The sequence below is a fragment of the Armigeres subalbatus genome, unplaced genomic scaffold, assembly GCF_024139115.2.
Source record: "Armigeres subalbatus isolate Guangzhou_Male unplaced genomic scaffold, GZ_Asu_2 Contig1291, whole genome shotgun sequence".
Lineage (NCBI taxonomy): Eukaryota > Metazoa > Arthropoda > Insecta > Diptera > Culicidae > Armigeres > Armigeres subalbatus.
The window spans coordinates 318,162-333,782 of record NW_026942058.1 but is presented as its reverse complement, the minus strand read 5'-3'; the positions used below and the strand labels follow the sequence as shown (position 1 = coordinate 333,782).

At 40.8% G+C, this 15,621-nt stretch overlaps 1 protein-coding gene across 1 annotated transcript in view; it reads left to right on the top strand.

Annotated features, from left to right (window-relative positions):
- LOC134202581 (cryptochrome-1-like) overlaps positions 1-15,621 on the top strand; it is a 48,088-nt gene that overhangs the window by 26,020 nt on the left and 6,447 nt on the right. Inside the window, 3 exon segments of the mRNA XM_062677598.1 lie at positions 4,813-5,095; positions 7,811-8,062; positions 8,124-9,021. Of these exon segments, the coding sequence (XP_062533582.1) occupies positions 4,813-5,095; positions 7,811-8,062; positions 8,124-9,021 (1,433 nt within the window).

Sequence of the window (15,621 nt, the reverse complement as noted above, 5' to 3'; positions counted from 1 at the left end):
ATTCAAACCACGTGCCGCATAGCCGGCGTCTGAGACGCCATCAGGACTAGCCTTGGCAGGCTCCTCGAATTGGGCTGACTGTTCCGCATGTCCGGCAATCTGGTAATATCGATGGTTCCTGGTTTTTGCGCTAATTTCTGATCGAATCCTCTGATCGAGTCACCAAGCAACGAGAGTCGTCGTGGAAAGCACTCCACACTGTGGGTTCTTAACAAACTTGCAAGCCGCTATCGTATCACCGCCAAGCCACCTCCCGCTATCGCCTCACTACCAAGTTGTGTTCTGCAACCCGATTTCCACCGAGCCATCACCAGACGTCGTTTAACTTTGGCACCTATTCATCGTGAAGCTGTCTTCCTACGCCCGTGCCCCCCTCAAAAACACCCGGTCTACGACATTCAGTGAGCCTGAATAAAGTAATTGAGTTGACCGTAAGTACCCGTCCACAGATAGGTTTCCGTACTTCGAAAGCTTCCCCAGCGTTATTACACCCTGAGACCCGGAGCCAAAAGAGGTCTTTTGTACCCTCCCCGGGGGCTGCCGTTGGCTCTAGACCAGCAGATTGGGGTTTAATGCCGATTTCCCTCTGAAATCGAGCCCAGCGGTTCCGGGTTCAAAGAGAGATCTTATAACTTTTTGAGATTTCTAGACCCTCCGCTGTCTCGATTTTTTGAATACCTGGTATATGTACTGTCACAATCATAGACCACCAAACCACTCCCCACCCCCCTAAAGCCTGTGACATCATTTTTGAACGACTCCTTAGGAAGCTTTCGGATGTTTAGATTTTTTGCCGAAGGTGCTTACAATACTCAGTCGGAGGCCAGAAGAAATCGTGTGCATACGCATGATTTCTTAGGTGTGTATTAGCATTGGGACATCTTCTTCTTCTTCTTACTGGCATTACATCCCCACATTGGAACAGAGCCGCCTCGCAGCTTAGTGTTCATTAAGCACTTCCACAGTTATTAAACTGCGAGGTTTCTAAGCCAAGTTTTCATTTTTGCATTCGTATATCATGAGGCTAACACGATGATACTTTTATGCCCAGGGAAGTCGAGACAATTTCCAATCCGAAAATTGCCTAGACCGGCACCGGGAATCGAACCCATTGCATTGTAGCCGCGCGTCTTATTACCGCACGGCTAAGGAGGGCCCATTGGGAAATATTAATTTAAAACATCAGTATCTCTAAAACACCCACCACGTGAAAATATATCTAGACCAACATTTGAAAAGGGTATAATGATGACATTTCAATCAATTGTTTTTCAGATATTTCCAGAACAAAAACTGCTATTATTTTGAACAATTTGTCCTAGTGTGTATTTTTTTTTATGAGTGGTTAAAAAAAATTCAACATATTTCACCGCCAAAATTTCAGCTCAATCGGTAATTGGGGTAGAAAGTAACAGCTTGTACGAAAATCGGCCTTCGCTGCTATTATTCTGAACACAGGTGTATATAGGTATACGAATAATCAGAAGCAATAAATATTCCCTTTTCAAATGTTGGTCTAGATATGCTCTCCTCTTGAATTTCATGGGTAAACTATAATGTTATATCAGGGGATCTAAAACATTTTTTATTTTTTAGGTATATCTATTGCAAACTCCATAGAAATTTCGAAAGATAACCTATTTAACCATCCTAAAAAAGTACAGAAAAATGAACCCCGATAGAACTTTTATAAATGCGCTTACGTGAAAAATGAAAACCCATACTTTCGTGTAGTAGGTATTTTAGAGATACTGATTTTTTTTTGAAAATAAATTCCCTTTGGACACCGTGAAAGAAGACAATGCAATGTTATGAATCTTATAAAATACGGTGCCCTTCAGTGGGCAGGTCATCTAGAGCAAATGTCAGAACAAAGAATTGTGATTGCAGCATACAACCGAAAACCAGATAAAGGTCTGAAATAGATAATAATTGCTGAGAAAAGATTGAAAGAGAAAAGAGGAAAGCGAAGGAAACAGTGCTCACATCAAGTCCGTACCGCACGGCTTTGAAGCAGACCAAGGCATCGAAGGATATAGAAACTATTAAGAAAGTCAGTGAGAGACGTCAGAACCCTCAAAACACTGCAAAATGAAGAAAATTGCCAATCTGAAGTGCAGTCTTTTGTCTAGAAGGAAGGAGGAATTACGTCAATGCAATGACTTGTAGGAGAAAAGCTCGTTGGTCATAAGGTCGATAGGATAAAAGGTCGAAGGGTCAAAAGATCGAAATAAAAAATTTTAGTGAAAGGTCGAAAGAACAGAAGATAGAAATAACGGTTGTAGGACAAAATGCCAATGGTTAATGGTCGAAAAGTCAAAACATCGTCCGCTCAAAAGGTTAGATGGGATAAAAGATCAAAATTATAGAAACGCCGGGTAATCAACCATTCTTTTGCACATTTAAGTTTATTTGTGTTTCACCTGATAATGTTTTATTGTTGGATTTTTCCTTTGTTCAAACAAATGGTAGTTTTCAGAGGTATATTGTCAAATCAATATTTTAATCAAAGTGTTGCTAGGCTTTATTTACTTAAAATTTAATTCCTGAACCTTGTTTTTAACTCATTTTCATCAAAATGATAATTCGAAATAAATCATTTTTGGCTTAACATACCATCTTCTAGTGATAATAATTTTATTTTTATGTGCTCAAATTTTATTTTATTATTTATTTTAAATAGCGTCTTATTAAAATATAAAGAATAACTCGTAGGAATGGCCTTTGATTGATAGAATGAAACCTTAAAACTATTCATTCAGTAAATTCACAGTAAATCCGTTTTTTCAAAGTCACGTCCAAAGACGGTAAACTTAAAAATGTATAAAATTGTTTACATTTAGTTATCCCTACACGGCGAAACGAAACTACTCAAAATTGAGTCTTTTTCGCTCAACTTGACAGCAAAGTGCAACCACTCAAAATTGAGTTTTTCTGCAATAACTCAATTTTGAGTTATTTTGCAAAATCTTTGGTTGGATGATTTTTACTTTTTGCCAAAGAGTCGACTCTGAGTGAAAAGTACTGAAAAACGGGTATTCCCGGTTTTCCACCGTAGTAAAATTTAGGCGAATAGTTTGCTGTGATTTGTTTCGTTTGTTTTTATCAAAATTCAGAAATATGCTTATGTTTATTTTTATTAAGAATGTTAAATAACAAGGAAATCAAATAATGTCAATAATAATGTTAGTGATTTTCAATGATTCCGCAGGAAGAGTGCCATGTCCGCTGCTATCAGAATTTAATACCTTGAAACGAAAGCTTTGGATCTGTAAAAAATAAGAAGAAAAATAGGCAAATTAAACATTAAAAACATCATCAAAGTTAATATAGGGCTACGCCACTGAAAGCAGATGACAATATATGTTGAGGTTAGATAACGCTTCGCCTCTATTCATTATCTCTATTTACATGCAGAATTTAGTTTTGATAATTTTTTATTTACATACCTTGTGGGATGAGTGGCAAAATCGAATAGCTTTTTTGTGGGTTTCAGAAAACCATATAAATGTCGTCCCTCTCGGTGATTTCCGATAAAATTATCATTTCGTCCTAAAACTGTACGCAAAATAAATAATTATTGTCTTTATTGATAAGGAACCAATTGTAAATAACTCACCTGTTGCGAAGCAATTTCCATTTTGTTCCATTTTAGGCAACTTTAATTTGATTTTATAAAATTCAGAAACAAACCTTGAGCATCAAATTGAACGTCGTTCTATATGGCTAAGTGAATTTTCAGCCAAAACCAGGTATAGCTCCAAAACTTAATTTTGGATACTTTCGTATAGATAAAATAACTCACTGGTGAGTGTTGGGGATAAACTTTGTAATTAAGTTAAAAACACCCATCAACCAAAACAAAAATGTATCCAAAATCAAAGAGTTGGGAAAGTACTTAAATTTGAGCACTTTTTATCTTGATTTTGGATAGTTTTCAGTTACAGTGTAGCGTGTACCAGTGCCATACCTGCTGAAATATTTATGTTTCCCTTTAAATTCTTTGTTATTATCAAGGTGGCTATCTTGCCATAGCAAAAAAATAAAACTATTTTTAAAACGTTGCAGAAATGGCTTCTTTTGCATTTCTTTTGTTGGATTCCAATCATGAGTAAAAATTTAAATTGTAAATTGGTATTGAAAGCGTATCTAAGTTATCACAAAAAGTTTTTGAAAAATTACAGAACAAATCGTTTAAGGTGGCACACTGGTCCCAAATTCTGCTATATCATAAAGCACGATACATTGTAGTAATTGATTGGAAATTTTCGATGCTGATCAACTACTTCTGAACTGAACACATCTACAACTCCAGACATACTTTGGTTTTGGATTGGAAAGACGCGTTCCATTTTTTCTCATATTTTTTTCTTTACCTATCATTAGATACTCAATTATTTTTTATTAATTTCTGGTTACATTCTGAGTCATGATCCAGTGTAGTAATTAAACTAGTAGCATTGTTTCTCAAAGTGGTGGGTCGCGACCCCCAGCCTGTGTTATTCTTATGGAAGGGTCGCGACCCCCCTACTTTGGGAAGCTAAGGGCTAGGTAATTCATTTTCAACTTTTGCCTTAGATATCTCTATTTTTCCATACAAATTTCAGTCTTGAATTTTGTATCTGCGTTTCAATGTTTTTCAGTTTTTTCTCTAAAGATTACTAGAGACCTCAACCTTTGGTTTATTTTTAGTTTTATCTTCAAGCAAGGTCCAGTGTTAAGCAGTGTAATTAATTTAAAATACAATAATCGTTATTCAACAATTTTATAATGCATACCTAACTAAACAATTCTTCCTATTTCTACTTACAGTGGGAATGACCAAACAGCAGAGCTTGGGTCACCAGCAGAAATCCGCCGGAAAGGCTACAACAGGACTTAACAGGGGCGGTGATTCCGGGGCCGGAACAACCGTATCCCACAAGCATCAGCATCATCAGCAGAAGCACACTGTGCATTGGTTTCGGAAGGGCCTACGCTTGCACGACAATCCGGCATTGCGTGAGGGTCTCAAAGATGCCGCCACGTTTCGGTGCGTGTTCGTCATCGATCCTTGGTTCGCTGGGAGCTCTAACGTTGGCATCAACAAGTGGAGGTAATGAACTTAAGTTCTAAATTATAGAATGGCAACAAAGAATAGTTTAAATTATGATCTCGTCGATATTTCCTACGAGCACGAACGCACGGTTCGTGGTTGAAAATAATCCCATTTGATTTTGCCGTGACAGCTGCTCGTGGTTAAAAACAAACTAATTAGTAAAAGTGCGAGTTTTTCAGTTGAGGTACTAAGTGAAGATTTTATATCTTTATTTTTGGGATTTTTTTTTAATTTTATTAAGTTTATCACCAAACTTAGTGGAGCTATGTCTTAGTTGGGTTTTGTCAGGAATAGATAGAATGAATAATACTATATCATGTAGGTATACAAGAAAGCATACTTTTGTTGGGGTTTGGAGGCAACAGAGAACACAAATCGTGGGCGAAACCAGCCGAAAAAGGATACATAACCGAGAGTAACACGCTAGACTTAGAAAACAAATAGCACGTTTTAATTATTCCGAGTTCAAGCTACACTTGACATGGATCAGATACAGTGTTACCAGAATAGTATTGGGGGATTCATGTAGCACATCCAACATTCCTTCTAAAAAGGAAGAAGAAGGTAGGAGAAAGAAGTGAAAACGAAGAAGTAAGAAGGAGGAAGAAGCAGAAATGAAGATGGAAGTAGAAAGGAAGAAGATTTACGAAGGAATATAGAAGAAGTAACATGAAGAAAGAAGGAATGATGAAAAAGGAAGAACGAAGATGAAATCTCGTTTCTCTTATTTCACATCCTTCTTGTCACTTCTCAGTTCTCAATTCTTACTCTGTATTTCTCTTTCTCGCTTCTTTGTTCTCACTTCTCATTTCTCACCTCTTATTTCTTATCAGGGTTTCGACTTTTGGTTTCGATGAGAACAAAGCAACAATTTTTCGATGAGAACAAAGCAACAAAAAGTCGAGTCACGTACGAGACACTGAAGACGACCTTACTGTTGAGGTCGAAATACGTATCTGTCAAGGTACAATTAAGTGGTGGAATTAAATGGGATTGTACGAACTCGTCTTACGACAAGTAAAAAAGGGAATTTTTCGGACCCAGGGAGAATCTATTTTCGTTGTTTATAGCAAGGAACGTCACTCTCCTACCAATCTTTTCTCTGGAGCCAGCCTTGGAAGATAAACGAAAATTTTGTCTGGCAGATGAAATGCTCTTTTCGTTTCATCACTTTTACCTCTCACTCACTTTTCGCGAGAATTATCGCAGAACAATTATAAAAATTGTATGACCACGGCGGGACTCGAACCCAGAATATCAACAATAATAACCAAAGGGATGCGTCCATTCTAGCCACATCACCATGCTATCTGCATGTTGGTAACCGGTTATTTGTACCACAAAGGCTACTACCGTTTGCATTGCTGGGGGCACCGAAAAAGCTCGGATATGGAAGAAAACGAGCAAACCAACTTCCCGGGGCAATCGAAGTGAGCGAAAAATGGTTATCACTCTCCAGACTGTTTTTTCTTTCCCGAAAAGCGATTTCTCCCTGAAAGTTTAAGTGGGAGCGCATCCTGTGCTCCTGAGGTTGAGTGAGCATTACGAACCCTGTTTTTTATTTCTCAGTTTCCAGTTCCTGGTACACTATGCACTTTCGCTTTTTATTTTTCACTTTTGACTTCTCACTTGTCACTTCTCATTTCTCACTTGTCACTTTTTACTTCACATTTCTCATTTCTCACTTCTTACTTTTCACTTTTCACTTCTCAATTCTCACTTCTCAGTACTAATTTCATTTTCACTACTCGTTATTTGAGGTAAAATATTTTAACTATTCAACCAAACGACATTCGACGAAATGGCCTGATATACTGATATGTAAGAAAAGCTAAATTGACTCAATGAACATTACCAACAAAGGAAGAAGGGAAGAAAAAAAGAAAAGATTTAAATCGTTGATTTTAATCGTTTGCTTCACCCCGAAAAGCGGAAATTAGATTTGTCGACAATTATGTATAGTGACTGAAACTTCACGTCGTATTCGTGGCCTTTAGCTAAAATTTCGCCCTTCATGGCATCATATTACATTGGCATCCCCCACCTATCTTACATTACGACCAGAGAACAGCGATTATTCATTCAGGAACTGGAGTCACGTGGGACGCAATGTGACAGTGAACCGATGTAACAGAATGGCACGAATAGAGTGGAGAAAATAGAGTCATGTTTTGATAATTCCTACTTTTTTTTGCAGATGTAGCATTTGCATTGTGTTTCATTTTATCTTAGTCGGAGTGGTTTGCTATTTGTGAGCAGTGTTGTAAAATGTCATTTGCATTCGTTTGTATAATTTTCCCAGAACTTTTTCCAGAAGGTAGCTATCAATTCATGATGTATGACGAACTTATAGCTCTTCAATGTGCCTACAACATTGTCTAACAAGACATTGCTGTAAATATGTAATCTGGGGCATGGGAGGCAAAATGTCATTCAAATGACATTATGTCAAATGACACGTGACATTTTGGAGAGTTTTCACTCTCCAGCCTCAGATGTTATATTTTGAGCAATGTACCCTTGGACAAAAATATAGCCCTACTCAAGCGTTATGAGTACATCTAAAATTATGGAATAAATTTAGCTTCTAAATAAAGTTATGAACAAATTAGTCAAATGACATGTAGATGACATTTTACAAGCCTGTTAGTGAGGCAGTGTGAAGAATGCAAATATTAATTTATTTTAATCGTCCGTTTTCATCCTTTCCAGATTCTTACTCCAGTGTTTGGAGGATTTGGACCGCAATCTGAGGAAGTTGAATGCACGTCTGTTTGTCATCAGGGGGCAACCGGCCGATGCACTTCCGAAGCTTTTCAAGGAATGGGGCACTACTTGTCTCACTTTCGAGGAAGATCCATAACCGTTCGGTAAAGTCCGAGACCATAATATCTCTGAGATGTGTAAAGAACTGGGCATAGAAGTCATTTCGGCTGTGTCGCATACTTTGTACCAATTGGAGAGGTATGTTCGTATACTGAAATCGAATATACTCGATTTGTCAAGTTTCAAAATTCTTTTTTAGGATAATCGATAAAAATGGTGGACGAGCGCCACTCACCTATCACCAGTTCCAAGCTATCATCGCCTCGATGGATGCTCCTCCTCAGCCGGAACCAGCCATTACGCTGGACATAATCGCTAATACTTCAACGCCACAGTGTGAAGATCATGACGACAAGTACGGAGTTCCAACCTTGGAGGAATTGGGCTTCGAGACGGAAGGTCTGAAACCACCCATTTGGGTGGGGGGTGAAACGGAAGCTTTGGCCCGTCTCGAACGACACCTGGAGCGTAAAGCATGGGTTGCTTCCTTCGGGCGACCGAAGATGACTCCACAATCACTTCTCGCGAGTCAAACGGGTCTGTCACCTTATCTACGGTTTGGTTGCCTCAGCACAAGACTTTTCTACTACCAGTTGACAGACCTCTACAAGAAAATCAAGAAAGCTTGCCCACCATTGTCGCTTCATGGTCAACTTCTTTGGCGGGAGTTCTTCTACTGTGCCGCAACAAAGAATCCTAATTTTGACAAGATGGCTGGTAATCCTATCTGCGTTCAGATCCCATGGGATCGGAATGCGGAGGCCCTGGCCAAGTGGGCAAGCGGACAAACGGGCTTCCCGTGGATAGATGCCATTATGACGCAGTTGCGAGAGGAGGGCTGGATTCACCACCTGGCGCGTCACGCGGTGGCTTGCTTTCTAACACGTGGTGACCTGTGGATTTCTTGGGAGGAGGGAATGAAAGTGTTCGAGGAGCTGTTGCTGGATGCTGACTGGTCGGTGAATGCCGGGATGTGGATGTGGTTGTCGTGTTCGTCGTTCTTTCAGCAGTTTTTCCACTGCTGTTGTCCGGTGAAGTTTGGGAGGAAAGCGGATCCAAATGGAGATTACATTCGTCGGTATTTGCCTGTGTTGAAGGTGAGTAACTGTTGTTGTTTTATTGATTGTTCCATGAAACGGTAGATAGAACTCGGTATCACACAACCAGTAGTAATAAAGCCTTTCTAAATACCATATGTTGAATTCGACTTAGTGAAGTAAATAGGGTATAATGACCAATAGTGGACCCCTTTACCAACAGGGGGCTTTCAGCGATGTTTACATTATTACAGCATAATATAAACATATTTCTTTCCATCGGGAGTGCACATCGCGGGCAGCAGGGACTATGTCCAAGGCTTCTCCTAATTTGTATGGCAAAAGAAAATTTGACTAAATTTTTTTCGGGATAGTTTTCGAATCGGAACGATCTAGTATCGAGTCGAGTCAAGTACGAGACACTTAAGACGAACCTTACTGTTGAGGTCGAAATACGTATCTGTCAAGGTACAATTAAGTGGTGGAATTAAATGGGATTGTACAAACTCGTCTAATTACAAGTATTAAAATCTTTTTTTGTCTACTTTCCGGTGGTTGGTTTTGTGATTTGCTCACTGCTGCTTCAAATCTGTAAATCTGAAATCGCTGCGTAGAACAGTCACACTCATCAAATACTTCAGCCAAGCATGTCTTTGGCATAGCAGAGTGTGATTGATTCACACTCTATACGTAATCGCCCAAAACCTCCAACCACCACTACAGATGATGCCACGGTATCAACCCAATCATGTCCTCCGAGTATTTCTTTCATATGCGTTTCAAATCCTGGCGTATGAAATATTGTAGGAACTTCAAATTGTCCTGGAGTTTGAACCTAATGGTCTACCGAATCAACCACGACTTCCATGATGTCCCAAGCTGCGGTATCAACCACATCGCGTCCTCCGAATATTTGTCTTTCATTTGCATTGCAAAATTAGACATATCAAATGTTGTAAGGTCTCCAAATTGTCCAGAAGTTCTTATCAAATGGTCTACTAATTCAAAAACGACTTCCATGATGTCCCAAACTGTCATGTTCTCCGAGTATTTGTGTTTCATTTGCATCTCAAATCCAGGCATGTGAGATGTTGTAGGATCTCTCAATGTCCTGGATGTTCAACTGAATCAACCATGACTCCCCTGATGTCCCCATCCTCGGTATCAACCCAATCATGTCCTCCGATCATTTGTCTTTCATTTGCGTCTCAAATCCTGACGTAAGAGATATTATAGGATCTTCAAATTGTCTATCAGATCAGTCACGACTACCAAGATGTATGTTTGCCTTTCATTTGAGTCTCAAATCTTGGCATGTGAAATGTTGCCAGATCTCTAAATTGTTCTGAAGTTCTTATCAAATGTTCTACCGAATCAACCATGATTTCCATGATGTCCCCAGCTACGGTATCAACCCAATCATGTCTTCCGAGTATTTCTTTCATTTGCGTTTCAAATCCTGGCGTATGAGATATTGTAGGATCTCCAAATTATCCTGGAGTTTGAATCAAATTGTCTTTCGAATCAACCACGACTTCCATAATGTCCCTTGCTGCTGTATCACCCAAATCGTGCCGTCCGACTATTTGTCTTTTATTTGCGTTTCAAAATCGGACATATAAGATGTTGTAAGGTCTCTAAATTGTCCTAGAGTTCTTATGAAATGGTATACCAATTCAAAAACGACTTCCATGATGTCCCCAGCCGCAGTATCAACCCAATTATGTCCTCCGAGCATTTGTAATTCGTTTGCGGCTCTACCCCAGGCATGTGAGATGTTGTAAAATCTCCAAATTGTCCTGGAGTTCTTATCAAATATTCTACCGAATCAACCACGACTTCCATGATGTCCCTAGTCGCGGTATCAACCCAATTATGTCCTCCGAATATTTGTCTTTCATTTGCATCTCAATCCCAGGCATATTAGATGTTGTAAGATCTCCAAATTGTCCTGGAGTTCTTATCAAATATTCTACCGAATCAACCAGAAAAAGCAGATATGTCGCGAATACAACGTGCTCAAACATCATCTATTCATCGACTTCAAAGCCGTATATGATACAATCGTTTGGGGCCAGCTATGATAGGTAATGCGCGAACACGGATTCCCAGATAAACTGATACGGTTGATCAAGGTGGCGATGGATCGGGTGATGTGCGTAGTTCGAGTTTTAGGAGATTCTCGAGTCGCTTTGAAACTCGAGTGGTACGAGCCTCACGAAGTCCATTCAGCTATTTGGTTTTGTCGACGACATCGACATTACGGCACGTAACTTTGAGAAGATGGAAGAAGCCTACAAGAGGGAAGTAAAGCGGATCGGACTAGTCATCAATACGTCGAAGTCGTAGTACATAATAGGAAGAGGCTTAAGAGAGGACAATGTTAGCCATTCACCAGGAGTTTGTATCGGTGGTGACGAAATCGAGGTGGTAGAAGAAATTGTGTACTTGGGCTCACTGGCGACCTCCGATAATGATACCAGCAGAGAAATTCGGAGACGTACGTACTTACTTTCGACTGCGCAAAACGCTCCAATCGAATAGATTTTGTTGCCGCACCGCCGTATGTTCATTCATTTATTTATTTAGTTTACATCTAAACAGATAACACTGAATCAACCATTTGACGCCACAATACACGGTTCGAGGCCGCATCTCTCCATCCTAGAAAGAGCCCCACGCTGGTCAAGTCGTTTTGCACCTGGTCTGCCCACCTCGCTCGCTGCGCTTCACGCCGTCTCGTACCTGCCGGATTGGAAGCGAACACCATCTTTGCAGGGTTGCTCTCCGGAATTCTCGTAACATGCCCTGTCCATCGTACCGTTCCGGCTATAGCTACCTTCTGGATACAGGGTTCGCCATAGAGCTGGGCGAGTTCGTAGTTCATTCTTCGCCGCCACACACCGTCTGCTTACACACCGCCAAAGATGGTCCTAAGCATCAGTCTCTCAAATACTCCGAGTGCTTACAAGTCCTCCTCGAGCATTGTCCATGCTTCATGTCCGTAGAGGACAACCGGTCTTATTAGCGTCTTGTACATGACACATTTGGTGCGGTGGCGAATCTTTTTTGACCGCAGTTTCTTCTGGAGCCCGTAGTAGGCCCGACTTTCACAGATGATGCGCCTTCGTATTTCACGACTAACATTGTTATTATCCGTTAGCAAGGATCCAAGGTAGACGAATTCTTCGACCACCTTGAAGGTATCCCCGTCTATCGTAACACTCCTTCCCAGGCGGGCCCTGTAGCGCTGGGGTGCGCCCACAAGCATGTACTTTGTCTTTGACGCATTCACCACCAGTCCAACTTTTGTTGCTTCGCGTTTCAGGCGGGTGTACAGCTCTACCACCTTTGCAAATGTTCGGCCGACAATGTCCATATCATCCGCGAAACAAATAAATTGACTGGATCTGTTGAAAATCGTACCCCGGCTCTCCGCATGACACCTTCTAGCGCAATGTTGAACAACAGGCATGAAAGTCCATCACCTTGTATTAGTCCCCGGCGCGATTTGAACGAACTGGAGTGTTCGCCCGAAATCTTCACACAATTTTGCACACCATCCTTCTTTGCTTTGTTCAATCTGATAAGCTTCCCAGGGAAGCTGTTCTCGTCCATAATTTTTCATAGCTCTATGCGGTCTATACTGTCGTATGCCGCATTGAACTCAATGGTGCGTTGGGACCTGGTATTCACGGCATTTTTGAAGGATTTGCCGTACAGTAAAGATCTGGTCCGTTGTCGAGCGGGCGTCAAAGAATCCGGCTTGATAACTTCCCACGAACTCATTCACTAATCGTGAAAGACGTCGGAAGATGATCTGGGATATCACTTTGTAGGCGGAATTAAGGGTGGTGATCGCTCAAAAGTATTCTCAATCCATCTTGACGCCTTTCTTGTAAATGAGGCATATAACCCCTTCCTTCCACTCCTTCGGTAGCTGTTCAGTTTCCCAGATTTTGACTATCAGTTTGTGCAGGCAAGTGGCCAGCTTTTCCGGGCCCATCTTGATGAGCTCAACCCGATACCATCCTTACCAGCTGCTTTATTGGTCTTTAGCTGTTGGATGACAGCCTTAACTTCCCTCAAGCTGGGGTCTGGTTGGTTTCCATCGTCCGCTGAACGGACGTAGTCATCTCCTCTACTGCCTTGACTTTCACTGCCTGTACTCTCAGCGCCATTCAAATGTTCCTCGTAGTGCTGCTTCCACCTTTCGATCACCACACGTTCGTCCGTCAAGATGCTCCCATCCTTATCCCGGCACATTTCAGATCGCGGCACGAAGCCTTTGCGGGATGCATTGAGCTTCTGATAGAACTTGCGTGTTTCTTGAGAACGGCACAGCTGTTCCATCTCGTCGCACTCCGCTTCTTCCAGGCGGCGTTTCTTCTCCTGGAAAAGGCGGGCCTGCTGTCTCCACTTCCGTTTATAACGTTCCACGTTCTTCCGGGTACCTTGATGCAGCGCGACCGTCAGCGTTGCGTTCGTCTCCTCCAGAATCTGTCTACACGCTTCGTTGAACCAATCGTTCCGTCGACTTCAATCCCACATATCCGACGTTGTTCTCCACTGCGTAGTGGTGTAGTGGTGACATCAGGTTGCTTTTGTCGCTCTAGGTCGTACCGCGGCCGTCGTTGGTACCGATCATTGTTGATGACGGATAGTTTTGGGCGCAGTTTAACCATCACCAGATAACGGCCAGAGTCGGAGAAGTGCCGTCCATCAATCAGAACGTGGTGGACCGCAGTATCTACAAAACGCTTATTAGACCACTAGTACTCTACGGACACGAGACCTGGACGATGCTCGTGGAGGACGAACGCGCACACAAGGAAAGTGCTGCGTACCATGTATGGTTGAGTCCAGACGGCGTACGGTACTTGGAGGAGGCGAATCAGCCACGAGTTGCATCAGATGTTGGGAGAACCATCCATCGTTCACACCGTGAAAATCGGACGACTGCGGACGAACGTAGCCAGAATGTTGGACAGTACTTCGGTAAAAATGCAATGATATGGAAATGCTAATATAATCTTCCAAACTTAGATCTGATATGTCTCCACTGGACACTCTCAGCTTCCACACTGATACTCTTCCCTCCCTCATCATACGGGAGCTTGGCAGAAGAAAGGTCGTAAGAAACATTCTTTATGTCCGCCGTATCCTAACGGAACTATCAAATCTATACTTTCGTCTCTAATTCTATCATGAACATGCACGTCTAAGTTTGAATGATGATATTAGCATTTCCATATCAATGTAAATCGTTTAACTTCACGTAGAAGTAAAACCCTCATATCATTGATACGATAATATTGTCCATAATATTTACGCGCCTTGCTGCCTTCCTCCGCTCTTGGGTTAGGTAATCTGGATCTTCAGAATATTCATCCGGATTTATGTTTTCTATCTCATCTGCTTCTATCTCTTCTCCAAACATTCGAGCAGCACTTCGTTGAAGCTGTTTCACCAAAGTGGTTGAAGTTTTCTTGAGTCTGGCTCGACATATTGTAATGTAAATATTGTAATGTAAACGACAGCAGATCATTTTTGAATAATTAGACATTCTTCAATACCACCGAGCTTAATTTGAGAATGTTTTTTTTTCTTCGTGAAATTTTTTTTTTCTTCGTGCCATCGAGTTTTATTGAAAAATAGATCTGAAAAATAACATTTCTTCAAATATTAAATAGCTATGTAGGTCGCGTAAACGCATTTTTCGAGTCAAATTTGCCTGTAGAACTTTGGCCACAGTGTGTAGAAAAATAAAAAAAACTCTAAAAGAATGAAAAACTCACAAGAAGTATTTGATAACAGCCAACATTTGACAATTTAGTAAAAAAAAAGCTCATTTTTCAAAAAATGATCTGTCGGAGTTTCTAAACTATTTTTTAGAATTTTGGAATGTTCTAGAGAAATGCTCCAGTTGCGATTTCCAGTCATTTGAGCCTTGAGCACACCAACTTTTTGAACATCGTGTTTTTGGGACACCCTAGCAGATAGACGCATACCGATATCGTCCGAATTTAATCTCGAGAGACGACGTTTTAGTGTCCCAACTTACGAATGGATAGAAGATGAACGCGAACGTAAACTCATAATAGAGGATGACAAACAGAGGATTGCAGCCGCATATAACATTGCAGTGGAAACAATTGATATTTTTCATGATGAGTTTCAAATTAGTTAAAAATCAATTAGATTTAGATTAAAATTTGTTATTATAAAATACAAGCTATTGGCTCCGTAAAGTGTTACACACGCCTCGAAAAAAAAAGTAAATTTATATAAAAAAATTAAATCTGTCTATAGCGTTAGCGTTGTTACGGTATACTTCGTAGATTGGACACTAGTGATACTCATGTTTTTCTTTTGAAATCCCTATGTAGAATGCTATCAGAAATCAAGAAGGGGAGGGATTCTTGATTTCAGTCTAACACAAAAATAACAAAAGCATGAGGATCACTACTCCCGGCCACGCCCATCTTTACCGTAACTAGGGATATGGAAGGAAATGTTGATGTAGAACTTACTTAGTGAGAGGCCCCCGACTTGGCGACGCCCTCATAAGTTCTACGGAGTTGGTGTTTGGGTAGGGTAAGATAGGTCAAGGATGTTTGCCTCAAGCTGGCAATTCGACCCATAGCATATGTTGTTTAT